Source organism: Argiope bruennichi, chromosome 6 (genome assembly GCF_947563725.1).
Source record: "Argiope bruennichi chromosome 6, qqArgBrue1.1, whole genome shotgun sequence".
In the NCBI taxonomy this organism is placed as follows: Eukaryota; Metazoa; Arthropoda; class Arachnida; order Araneae; family Araneidae; genus Argiope; species Argiope bruennichi.
Window position 1 is genome coordinate 15055132 of NC_079156.1, and position 14648 is coordinate 15069779.

Below are 14648 nucleotides of genomic sequence, written 5' to 3' on the forward strand. Positions count from 1 at the left end.
GGAAATATTCGAAACGGAGAAAAAGAAATAAGAAATCGCGTCTCTTCGAAGAAGGCAGGAAACGTAATTCGTCTATAATTTGAAAGGATCAAATTCCAAAGCAACCTTAAATATCTTTACTTATTTAGATTTATAAAAAAAAAACTATTTAAAAATTTAAAGAATTCATATACATTGTTGGAAATTGTATTGCTTAGTGAATTATTTAAATCAATGAGGAAATCATCAGACTTGCATACGGTAATGCACATATTGAATAATATGCATTTTTTGCGTTAATCTTTTGATAAAATGTATAAGTGATGATATGTACAGTTAAACTCTTCCACTCTAATTGCAAATGTATAGGCACTTTAAAAAAAATTCTACGTACCACATTTTTAACGTTACAATAGAATTTGATTATTTTATGATCTAAATATTTAACAACACTAAAGTCTTGATAGCAGTCCAATTCAAATACCGGTTCAAATTCTGGAAAACTTACCTACATCTGGTTTATTTATATTATTTATGTTCAGACAATGGAAAGCTTCAACTCTTAATCAGCCAAAAAAAATACGGAAAAGTTGGTATAGGACACTGTTTAATATAACATGCTCTTACAGGCATTTATTTTCTCAATGCACTTCTCACTCCCAATTTGTGCATGTTTTAGTTGCTATAAAAATGCCATAGGGTCTAGATTCGGAACCATAGGGTCTAGGTTTGTGATCCGACACAACGATAAATTAGTCTGTCTATCTGGTGTGATGAACAGTTTGGAGACAGGCTTTCAACTGTGCTATACTCCTCGTTATCTGACCATAGTTCAAAGCTACAAATTTTTTCTCTAATTAGCCACAGTATTACTTCAACATGCAACCCTTAATACGACTAATCTAAACAAAGTTAACATGCATATAGAATTAGCTAAATGAAACTTAAGGGAAATAGAATCGATTCTAGTGACATTCAAATGAAAAATAAAATCTCGTATGCCATATAAATTTAAACTATATGTTACACTGAAGAGTATATGAGTTCCTGCCATTTAAATTTTCTGCGTTTATATTTTGCACAAATAAAAAAATAATTGCGCCATTGTCAGCATTTGTCTGTTGCAAGATAAATGCAAAAGACACTTTTCATACAGAAAGGTTTCCCGATTCTTCGCTTCTTCTTTTGATATCCCATTTTATCTTTAAAACAATGCACTTTTTTTTTCTTTCGATCCTCTCTTTGCTCCGAAAGAATACATCGCCAATAGCGCCAATCAGATCGCCAAACACCGTTCCTAAAGAGCCATCTGACAAAATGTTTGCCTAGTAGAGGTTCATTGAGAGAAAAACGAAGATACCCACCCGAAACGACAATTCCAATTTCGTTGCCACGAGACTTGGGTGGGTCAAGAGGGGGCGCCACAGGAGGGGGGAGGAAAAGAGTTGCGTTCCCATTGCGTGCACCCCCACCTGCTCCTCAACATCACAGCTAAACCGCCACTCCACTTTTAGTTCACAACAGAATGCCGCCGCACTGGGATGGAAAGAGTCATGTGACATCGCAATGTCCAACTGGCATCGAATTCCTTAAAAGTATCGTCTGACAATTCAGATTTCGACGTTCGTTATTTCGGAAGAAACTGCCCCTGAAAAAGTGAGAAGAGAGATAAATACGTAAATTTAATTGTTCGCATAATTAGTTGCTTAAAATCTATTTTTTGCCGGATATTTGATTTCATTTTTTTTGTTTTTATAAATGTTTTGGAAATACAGCTAAGTTTTCATGATGGTAAATGTTTGTGAGATGAAAAATCTGGAAAATTAATTCAATATCTGATATGAAGTTTGAATTTTAGAAAGTGACTTAAGTGATAAGAAGATTTTTTCAGAAAATCAGTTTATGCACTGATGATATTTTAAGTTTAGCATTAGTGAATCATTTTTTGTTAACACTTTGAGTAGAGTGGATTTGACTGATTAAAAAAGAATTTCAGATTAGCTTCATAAACGATTGTAGAAAAATTCAAAAGAAAAAGAAAAGGAAGGACATTATTTCACGAATTCGGAAAGGGGGATAAAATGTTTAAAACGAATTTCATAATAGACTAAATATTTTCTGATTTCAACAAACGAAAAAATATTTTATTTCAAGACGGATCAATACGCTTTTAAAAATTAAAAACCAAATTTTCATTGAATTCTCTGGTATTAGTGGAATTGTGTTTCAAGTTTTAAGAGAGTACATTTCGTTCGGGAATTCTTTGCTTAAACTAAAAAATCTAAAAGCAGAAGTGGCAGTTGATTTTTTGGTTAAATTTGAGTATCCAATTCATTAAAAAAAATCTGTGCAAAATGCTTTCATTCGATTCATAGCAGAATTATACTAAGCAGTTTAAAAAAAGCATGAGTTTCAGCTTTTGAAAAATTTGATGATACATTATTTAAGGATAATTAAAATTTGCACAAAATAAAATGCATTGAATGAGTTTCAAAATTATTCATCAAGTGTAAATTACATTTGAATAAAAATTAATCATCGTCCTGGCAAGTTAACAGAACTAGAGGACTCCAATTCATGATTTAATTATTAATTTCTGAAAAAAAAGTTCACGAAATCACTCGTAAGCGTGAAATCATTCTTTGTCAACTGATCATTAAATGCGGAATATGATCTGAGTTAAAATTTTCCTTTTCTGCAATAAAAGATTTTATATCATTCGTCTTGATCGATTGCATCGAATGATATTAGGATTGCAAGAAGAATATACTTTCTAAGAAACAAAAGGAAGAACAAAGTTTTAATATGAATATTGTCAAATCCAAGTTGCATTCTTCTACTTAAAGAATCGTGTTAATTTACTGTTGGCTAACTTTGGCGAATAACAAATGGAATCTTTGAAACATTTTACTCTGCATATGCTTTGAAGACAATTTTCGGTGAAAACTACTGGAACCACCATTCTCCAAGTGAACGAGACTTAAGGGCTTTGCATAAAAATAATCAGAATAAACTCCTCCTTGAAAAGGGTTGTTCTGCAAAAACACTTTGTCTTGCTTCACTTGTTCTGAAGACTTCAAAACTATACTGTGGAATCCTTCCCAAACTACTCCGTCGGATGAACCCAATGCCGACGGTGATCCCGTCATTCTAAATGGTGGCCCCTGCGTCCATGGTGGACACTGGGGACCTGGTGAAGCAGCTGTCTGCCAGGGCCAAGGACTTCTCTATCGACTCCCTGATCTCCCGGTCGCAGCAGATGCCGTACAGCGACGACAGCTGCAATGAGAGTTGCTGCTCGGAGGAGCCCCTGCTGTCGCCGCCCCTGCTCTCTCCGCTCGGTGAGTTACTTCTTCCTCTCTTTCTTTTGCTTCTGTTTGGGAAGGCGGGTCGCATCCAAGAAAGAAAACATTCGGCAGTAATTATATTCGATTTGTGATGAGATGCTTCGGCCTTCTGTGAAAGACGGCTCAATCTTTTTTTAAAAAAAAATGCTCTGAAATGTTTCTAAATCGAGAGTTAAAAGAAATAGCTTTTTAGAAATTAAGAGATAAAGATGTCGGAATTCCTTTTTGTGATCTTTTAAGTTAGGTGACAAAGTTAAAAAGTTGATTTCTTGTGAATCATACGAATTTTTTTTTTTATTTAATATTTTTAATGTTTGAACTATTTTTTTAATAAAACCGTTTAAATTTTATTTCTATTTTTTGCAAGTTATATTGAGTTTTATATATGAATTTACATATGTTTTAATACTATTTTACACTTTCAGATGCATTTCTCAAACTGTATTCGTTGAAGAATTCTCTTATGAAAAACTCTTAAATTAAAATCTAATTTTTGTTCACATTTAGTGTAGTAATTTTTTAATATATTCTGCAGTTTCTGAACTAGGGAATGAGAAATCTATTTATTTATAAATATTTTATTGATTTTTAATGCTTCACAATGTGAAAAAATTGAAAATTTCATGTTCGTTATCAGTCGATGCAATTTATTTTTTGGTTCTAGATCTATATAATATAGTTCTTATGCTACCTGCAAAAATGTAAGCAAATCATGAACTTCTAAACTAGAAGAGTTTTGGTTTATAGCTCATTTTAGCCGAAAAAAAATATCTTGTTTCCAATTTTTAAAAGAATTTTGTCGCTTGATTGGTATATTTCGGTTTCGTAGATGTTTTATTCAATCTTTTTTTATGTAAGAATAGAAAAAAATTATTTTTAGGATGTTTTTCAAAAAAATTAATTTCAAACGTAGTGACATATCTTAATATGTGAATAACTCATTTTATTTTTATTTTTGGAAGCTTTTCTAAAGAAGAATATATTTTATATTTACTTAGGGGATCAAATAACATTTCTATTTATTCCCCATTTTCTGAGTCTTTATTTTTGCATAATTTTTTGAAAATCCAATTAAAATTCAAAATCGAATCAAATCAATACATTTTTTAATCATTTAATAAGCTTCTAAAGCCAAATAAAAAAACTGCTTATGAGAATGCAATTGAATTTTGAAAAGTTTCCTTTTTTCAGATATACTCGTAAGATAAATAATGAGTTACTTATTTAATTTCAAAATTCTGAATTTTCATTATAAATGTCTGAAAAGACTGCAGTATTTTTTTTATATGCATTCTTCAATAAGGAGCTATCAAACTATGCTTTCTAACTGATGTAGCAAATTTTGATTGATACCAGAAGGTATCTTTCAGCTATTCCAATAAAGCAAACAATACTTTATATAGCACAATTAAACGATTTAAAGAACGGTGAAATCATTCAAAAGACATTATGTCTATCTAAATGGAAAGTATCCAAAAATCAATATATATTACAGTTTTCTAGAACTCACATAATGTCACTGCAATTAGTTATTACTTAAAAATCTATTGTATAAAAGTTCCAGATTTCAATAAAATTCACTTTATTTTAAATGCTCTATGGCACTTGTTTTTGAACAATCTAATTCTTTTATTTTAAATCTTTGTAAATGCATTTATCTTAAAAAAAATTATAAATTTCAACAATAAAAACAAAAGAAGCCTAATTGTATTTAAAACGAAACTATTTTAAAATTAGTCTGATCAGAAAGCCAGGAAAAAAATTGTAAATACCTACCTTAACTTATAAATAAAAAGATAAGAACAATTTTAATACCATTATCTCTTTCAAAACTATTCACCATTTTTCTAGAAGTTTCTGAAGATAAAGAACTATCTTTATTAAAAGTAGAATCCTTGCTTTCTTTTTGAACTTTTATTTTGAAATGTATATTTAAAAAACTATACTTGTATCAATTTCGTGTAGTTTGGATTTGATCGCAAGTTCATAAGTTCTTTTTCTGCTTCTACATTTTGTCTATTACTAGAATGATTCTTCTTTGCTAGAATTATTTAATTCTAGTAAAGAAGAATCATTCTAGTAGTAGTAATTTGTAAGTTATAGTAATTTGTGTTTGCACCATAAATTAAAAACAACATTATAGTTTTGTTTCTAAGAACAAATATTTGTAAAGTTAACATTCGATATCCCCATTCTTTCGGACGCCATTTATTTATTTTATTTTACGAATATTCTAAAACTTACTAGACAGATTTCATAAAATTATGATAATTAAAAATAAATCAGATGAAAGTTTGAAATTTTTTCTTGTTTATTTTCTCCAAGAGATGAAAGTTAAAAATGCAGATTTAAAATGGTAGAAATATTTTTGCTTTCTTTGTTAGAATTGAAAGAAAAGTACAGATTCTTTAACACCTTCGGAGAATTCCATATTGACTGAGTAGATTTTACGAGAAGCTCAAAAATAGTATTTGATATTAACTATAGTATAATAAATTAATTTCAAATCGTTAAGAATCAGTGACGCCATTCATTCGCCTTACTGATTCTCAATCATGTTTAAGAAATGAGCAAATGAAATTTTTTCATTCAATAAATACTATTTTTTGTCCTCGATAATTAATATTTCTAATTTTAAATTCCAAAGTTTATTATATTGAAGCATGATACCAAAATGATACCTTAATAAGCATGATACCTTAAATAATTTAATAAGGCAACCGAAAAGAATGATTTGCGTTCGCAAGAGAAATAAAATTTATTGATTGCTGCTATAAATCTCAACATCTGAACTTTATGCTACCATATTACTTATTGAATTGTTATTAAGCGAGAAAGTGAAGAAAAATGGTCTTGTGATTGATAACTCAAATTTTCTCAATGATATCTTTATCCGTAACTGAATCAGGACTTCTTAAAGAGGCAATTGTGATACAGGCTTACGAGAAATTTTATTGAAATCATGGAATAATTCCAGATTTTATTTTTTTAAAATTCTTTAATATTTCTAAGCGTAAGTAATATGAAAAATCAATCATCTTAAAAAAAGTCTAACAGATAGCCACTTGATCTTTAAAATTGCTATTTTTAATTGATATACGTTTTCAGAAAAACTCCTTGCTTGATGTTTAAATTTAATACCAATTTTCTTTTTATAATTTCGAAGTTATGACAAATTGCTTGAAAATGATTACCGAGTAAAAAAATATTATAAAAATCTATCAATTTTACTATCAATTATTTGAGAGTAGTTCAATATAGTTTCATAAATAGCATGGAAACTTGTTTTTAAATACCGCTACAACTGTTTTGTGCAGAACATGAGACTGGATAGTCAGGTTGGTACTTTTCTTTAAATTTCTACTTTCTATCAGTTCAGTAATATAAGCAAAAATTGTATTCAAGTACACAAGCCTGTTGCTTTTGCAAAAGAAAAGAAAGTAAAAAAGAAAAGAACCTGGAAATGGTGCATATTATTCAAAAAGGAAAAATCAAAGGAAATGTTTTATATATGAGATACAAATTTTTGGCACATACTATTTCCCAAGTACCTTCTTTTTTTCTTGCGTTTTCATTTATATTCACGGTGATATTCTTAATTTTACGAGACATGATTAATTTTACCAGAAATGTTCCTTGCATTTGAATTCGTTCTCTTACAATGCTCAAAGCGGAAAAATGTAATGAAACAAATGTTTTATTTATTTCTTTCATTAAAAATAAATATTTATTTATATTGTCTATAACTGATTCGATTTAATTCAATTAAAATTATTTCAAAATCAAGCAGCTTCCTCTTAAACAAATGTTAAACTTTCTAATGGCTTTTGAGTTTGAGGATTTTAATGACGAATCAATATTTTTTCTTATCTCTTTAAACACTTTTTTGTATTCTTTTTATGTGTTGTTTTAACAAAGATGGGACGGTTTTATTGCATTATTTTGTTTTGTTTATACTTTTTGAATAAGTTATAAAATGAACTATATATATTTTATTTTATTTATTTATATACTGGCATTTTGTTATCAGCTCGTGTACAGAATCAACTTAAAGAAACAGACTGTATGAAGAATCGATTTGAAGTGATTAGAAAATGTATTTGAAATGCAGTTATTTATTCGAAAAGGATGAAACAAAATCATGAGATTTAAAAAAGATTTAGAGTAAAAAAAAAGCCAGTAATTTTCCGATAAATAGTCGATGAAGCATTTAAATTCGAAAAGACAGGGGTCAAAAGATATAACATGAGAAACGGGTTTTTTTATACCACTCTTAAGACGTTAATGAAACAAAATAAGCCAATTACTGCTAGTCCTTCCTCTTATGTACATTGCTTTTACATGATCGTTAGCAGCATTTACCGAGGCATTGGATTAATAACATATGAAACTCGTCGATTCTTCATCATATCGAGCTCATCAATTTCTTTATTAGATGACTTTAAAAAAAAAAGCCTACTTTTCCGAGATAAAGTTAAGATGATACTCAGAGTTTAGTCCGAACTTCAAGAAATTCGAAAGTTCTTAACTTGAAAGAAAGAATATTGGTGGAAATTTGCTATAATTTTTAGTAATCAACGCCTATTTCAGAGGTAAAAAAAAAAAAGAAAAGGTATCCGTTTCTTGCTCATAAGACACTGTAGAGAAAATTCATCATACATTTTCTCGTGCATGATCCGTATTATTTGTAATAAAAAAAAACAACACTTAATTGGAACTTACTTTATTCACATCTTAATGAATCAGTTTAAAACAAACCTTTATTTAATTATTGTTTTGAGAAATTAGTCATTTGTGGTTTCTGCACTTAAACTGAATCAGTTTTTAAAAAAATATGTCTTCAACGTGCAGCGATATTTGAAATAAACCTGTAATTCTTGATAAACAACAAAACTCGGCAAACGACTTTTTTGTACGAATGCTTTGATGAAATAACTTCAGAATTTATAGGGGAAAAAAACACTTCAAATTTAATCATAACAAATTAATTAGTTGTAAGCAAACGATTTTTTTTAAATTAATTATTCCTATATTTTTGCAATAGAAGAATTATTCTCTTTTCATAAATCTTTCATTTATTTTGAAATGCAGTGCACAAATCCAAATGTTTTGGAGCTTACCTTAGAACAAGAGATTTCAGTGTACTTAATAGTGAAAATAATATTTACATATTTATAAAGCACATTTTAATTTTACCGAAATAAAATGAAAAGTTTAATAATTTTCAAAAAATGTAACTGAAAGAATCTATGTGCAGAACAGAGAGTAGCTCATCAAGGCTTAAATATAAACAGAAAATTTTGAAGAAGAAAAAAAAATTGAGGTTTTAGTTTCATTGTTTCGCTGAATAATTCAAAAAATAAATATCTAATAAATGTGATGCTATTGTTACCTACAGATAAGATGTCTGAAGGTAATAGGGCCGATGCTTCTAATACAATCGCTTAGATATAAGATTAATACGCCTTTAGCGTTTGCTAATAAATTTTTTTTTTTTTCATATCTGAAAAATACAAAGAGAAAATATTGTAACCGTCAAAAAATTCCAACTCGAGATTTTGACAAATCTGCTTGTTCCTGGGTCCGAAAAACATATTTTTGAAATTACATATGAATACATATGAAAATGAATGAATCAATTAAAAAAACCTCTTTGAGCTAGACGAATGAAATTAGGTATATGGAATTGACACCAAATTTGTAGATATCTGTCAAATTTTGAATGAAATTCACTCTGTGGAAGTCTGTCTATCCGAGTACAAATAAGTATGATTACTTCAAAACGAAAAAGACTAAATGAATAAAATTTGGAAAGTAGAATTAGTGCCTTAAGTATACATCTGTGTCAAATTTCGAGCCAAATGATTCAAGACGTTTACCATCTGTCGGTTTGTATTTTCATAAGCTTGTGAACGCAATAACTCAAAAAAGCAATAACTTAAATACCTGAAATTTGGTACGACAACTGTAATTCCGAATTAAATAAAAGTCAGGGAAAAAGGCATCAAAATGCAATTCGGCTTTCTGTTAATATATTAACCGCCTCTCAGCGATGAATCGCTTAAGATTGCGATCTAAGAGACTCTTTCGAAGCCATTGCTCGCCAGTGGCATACAACTGATAATTCGCAAGCACATTTCTCAGAGAGTATGTGAGAAAGCTTCGAGATACGACTCTCACAGATTTTATTTCTGAAGAAGAAGACATCGCAGTAGTAAACCGAGCTACATTTCCAAAAACATTTCATGTAGATTAGGAAATCTACGTTTGCTTGTATGTCTACTCAGTCCTTCTTATTTATATTGAAATTATCGAAGATAATGTACTATTGAGCCTGAAGAATTTTTAATGCTTCGCAATAATATTTGATCCATTTCCTCAAAACTGTGTGCTCTTTCACGAGAGATTTCCTAATCCTAGCTGTAGAAAAATAAGACCACTAGTGGCTGCTGTACCTGCATATTTTTATTTCTTCAAAATGCAAGAGTATTATTCTTTAAATCATCGTCATTTCCTATCTCGTGTATTTTTCAGAGATAGTTTCAAACTTTTTAATAGTTTGAATTTTTCATTGTGCTTTAGGAAGTATTTGATTATTTATTCATTTTTTTCACAAATAAATTATTTTAAATAGAAATAAATATTTTCATAAAAATCATAAAGTTGTGTTTTTTTTTTAAAACTGCTATTTTTGCTTTATTGAAATAAAATTCTATATAAATTAATTTACGGCCGCATTGTCTTCACTGGTCACGCTAACTTCCCAAAAGAGTTCTACGAAATATTTAAACTGGAAATCAAAGTAAAAAAATGAAAAAAAAATTTTTTTAAAAATTTAAAAACGTTAAACATAATGCACTTTTTTTTTTCCTTTTCAAAATAATTACAACAGTTCCAATTTTAGATAGAAATTAGGGTCTCCCAATTATCTTCAGATTTGTAATTATTTTATCTCACGAAAATCATAAGAGGTGTTTGAAAATATGATATAAAATCAAAGACGTAATAGTAATGTACTTCCTGTTTGGTGTTCAAACATTTCATCGATTATTTTCTGGGATACAAACTCCCATATTTCAGTTGTTTGAGGGAAAAAAAAAACATTTACATTTATTTACATTGCATTTATTTTCAACGATATGAGACCCAAATACAGTTCTAACGAATTTTTCTCTGATTTTATTATATAGTTATACAACGCTTTAATTTACATCAAAATAGTAATACATACAGCTATGCGCAAATAAAAATTGTTTATTTTTCCAAAAAATTAAAAAAAAATAATGAATGTTTAAAATCCATATTCTTCAATTGTCACTACAAATGTTTTCTAACACGGAACTGCAGTGAAGAAAGTAAAACTTCCATTGCCAGAGATTTTCTTTAATAATTAAAGCATGCTAATAATTTTCTTTTCTATAAAAGAAAATTATTAAAATTGTTTTAACTGAAGCGCAGTTTTTAAAAACAGCTCTATTATGAAATCAGTATTGTAAGAAAAATAGAGGGGGGGGGATTCAATTATTTTAAAAAACGAAAAATTTAAACTTTCGTCTATTTCTAAAATACAAGAAATTTTTTTCGAACTCTAGTTCATAGTAGGATAATGATTAAAAAATCATTAGGAGTCAGTAATATCCTAATAAAACATTTTTCCTAAAATATAGCTTTCTTAACATACGCGAAGAAAATTTTTCCATCAAAAAATGAGAGTTAACAAGCCAAAAAGTCTTTTCATCAAGTTCTCAGTTCAGTATTTATTTTATTCATTTCTAAATAATTATTTAGAATATACGCAAGCACTCTTTTGTAACTAATTCAATCCTGAAGAATGGCAGCATTCAGTTATTACACATTATTAAATTTTAACTATTGATTTTTTGGAATTTTTCTAAATATTTGGTTATAAAAATGTTTTTAGGAAAACTCCGAAAAAGTTCCCTACCTGTAGTAATTTTTGCAAAATCTTTTTTATTTTTCTATCATAGAAGAATTGTATTTTATTATTACAAAACAAACTTTTTTTTCTAAGTATAATATATAATGATCAAAGCATAAATTAAATATTTATATTACATTTTATATTAATCTACATTATTTTAATTATAAATAAACATAAATATTTTTATGGTCATTTACAGTTATATGTAAATAAATATAAAATATATGAACGAATAATTTATTGAGCAAACAGTCATTTCCATTTATCATTTAAAATGATCAAAATTTGATTAGTTTGCATTAATACAAAAAAAGTTAAATTTTTAACACATATATAAATTTTTCTGATTTTTACGAAATTAATTACATTGCACATCACCACTAAAAGCTGTAAAAGAACTTTTCTGTTCATATTATCTTCCTTACTCAGAACCATGTTTGATCCCTGGCTGAAGAATCTAACGAGTCCGGATAGAACGAGCTTGAATTTCAAAGTCTGAAACGTTACGTTAAATGTGCCCTCAACGATTTTGTGTTCTCCTACGGTGAGGGGCGAAAGTTTTATGCGCAGTGAGCCACCCTTGTTGTTTGACTGACTGTGGTACAAAGTTATGGAATTTGTCTCAAAATATCTTGAAAACGAGTTCCCTCCCCCCTAAAAAAAAGAAAAATAAAATAAATCCTGCCATAGTCTTTTTAACGGTATTTATGGAGTTGTATCAGAGAATTACAAATTATGTTATGTTATTTAAATAGTAAAGCGAACTATTCAGTTAATTACTTTTTTTAATCAGGAGGAACAATTTTTTAATCAGAATTAAAAAACCGTGCCTTTATTTTACTTTTAATTCGCAAAGAATTACCAAAATTTCGTTTGTGGTGCCATCTGTTGTAAAAATCTTACATGAAAATTACCATGCTCATATTTATATTCTATTTCAGCAATATAAGCTAAAGAAATTTGATACTCTTTTCAGAATCTCTAGAATAAATTTATTAAAAGTTCCTCTCACCATATTAACTGATTAAAAAAAAAGTATCGAACTTTTTTTGACAATCGAGAATTCTCAGTTACTTTCATTTCCTTTTTGATTTTTGAAATCGAAGAGTTTTTGATTTCCGAAAGCATGCAAAAGATTATTGTTACCTATTAAGAACAAAACTAACAAAATAAAATAAATAAATAAATGAATACTTTTAGATGGATAATAATAATTAAAAATATTAAATAAAAAACTAAACTCAGTGGCACGGCAGCCTATTTGGGCCAAGGCCTACAGTGCCCATATCCGCTGTCTTGACCGAGGGCCCTGGGGTGTAAGGCATATGTCCCGGTTAGATATTAATATTATCAAGATATTATAATTTAAGATATATTAAATAAATATAAAGATATAAAATCGATAATAATAATAATATATAAAGATAGTATAAAGGTATAATAAGATATTATATGGATAATATAAAGATATATATAAAGATATAATATCAAGATATATATAAAGATATAATATAAAGATATATTAAATAAAGCGCATTTAAAATAAAAGTATTGGTAAAAAGTATAAAATCAAGATTTTTTAAAAATTATTTTTTTTATGAATGAGAAATGATAATATTATGAATATTTTCATCGCTCTGAATTATTTGGAATCGGAATTGGAAAATAATTTAAGAAAAAAAAAAAGAATCGTCTTCTTATTAATGAAGGTGAAATAAACAATTTTCGCATGGATTTGTCTTGCCTTATTTGGATAAATTTGACGCATTTCATGTAAACATTATTAAAATGTTTAGCACAAACTAGTTTTTTTTTTCTTCTTCTTTATTCCTTATTCCTTATACTCAGAGCCATTTAAAATAATGAAAGGTGCACAAGTGATAAAGTGCTTTTATATCAAAATATTATTAATTTTTTATTTCTTACCTTTGGCAAATAATAAACTGTCTCATTAATGTCTGTGTATGAAATACCAAAGAATAAAAAATGTAAGAGAATAATTTTGTTGTTTATCTTTTACAACTGAAGGAATTCTATATACAGTTAGAAAATAATTTTCCCTAGAATGTTTTCTCGTTATAATAAAAAGGCAATGATTAATTAATTTATTTCAAGGAAAAGTCCTCAGAAGTGTTATGGAAAAGAGTTCTTTTCCTTACGTGTAAACCTACAGACAATTACAAGAAGATTAATGTTCTTTCACAAGAGAACAATTTCACGCGGTAATAAGACTTGATCTGTCTTGTAAAATCGACATAAATCAACTATTTCGCCGAAAATTGCTTTTCCTTTCTTAAATTAATTGAATAATTTCCGTTATTATTCAAATGTCAGTATAATTAATGTTGAGACTTATGGTATCACTGAATCGCTATTTTCTTTATGTAGTTAATGTTCAGAGAAACTAAGCGGTATTCATCCGATAATTTCTGTTAAACGCCCTTTGAATATTAAATTGCAATCGCAGAATATACTTCTTTGGTCCAATTAAATAAAATAAAGCCGAACACTTTTAAATATATAGAAAATTATATGTCTTTTGTGAAAGTACATTTTTTCTAAATTTCTGCTTTTTGTGCTCTATAAGATTATTATAATTAGATAATTATTTTTGTAAACCAAAGTATGGTTATTTTGTTTTGTTTATAATTATTGAAAAGTTCCGAACTTGAATGACTTTATTAAATGTTTTCTGAAAATATTCGCCTTTTAAATACAGTGTGTTTCGTAGCTATTTTCAATTTTTTTCTGATGCATTACAATGAACTATAATCGAGGGGAATATGCAATCATCTTTTAAAACATTGCATATACTATACACCTAAATAAAAATATAACGAATATTAGTACATACATCATTTGGGGCAGCACAATTCAGAATTCATACAAAAAGATTTTATTATTTTAGATTTTATTTTTTGTCTTTTAATTTTCTATTATTTTATTACCTAAAACTTTAACTATTATGCACTCTTTAATATATTTTGTACTTTAATCTTATTTACCCAAACTCTTTATTATTATAAAGAGTTTAAGAGATTATTATTAAGAGAAAGTTTTATTATATAATTATTATGATAATAATAATGGAATCCAAAGAAAATAAATCTAAAATATATGCAGACAATAGAAAAGAAAGCATTTAGGAATTCAGCACACTATATATTTTTTTAAGTTCTTAAAATATAATTAAAAAATCTACATCAGTATTTCTTTTGTCCTGAAATCCAAAGGAATAAAAGTTTAATAAATATCTAAGGAAATTTTTATATTCATTTTGGAAAAACTTAAACCTTAAATTATTTTCTTGCTCTAATTTGTAGGATTTTTTTAAAATAAAATTAATTTCAATCTAAATATTAACATGATTTTTTAAAAAT

General features: G+C 27.8%; 1 protein-coding gene across 1 annotated transcript in view; it reads left to right on the forward strand.

The window, feature by feature from the left end:
- The first annotated feature begins 2383 nt into the window (after window positions 1-2383).
- LOC129972206 (T-box transcription factor TBX20-like) overlaps window positions 2384-14648 on the forward strand; it is an 86940-nt gene continuing 74675 nt past the window's right edge. The window contains exon 1 of the mRNA XM_056086242.1: window positions 2384-3320. Coding sequence (XP_055942217.1) covers window positions 3134-3320 — 187 coding nt within the window. The 5' untranslated portion in view covers window positions 2384-3133. The remainder of the gene's footprint in view (window positions 3321-14648) is intronic.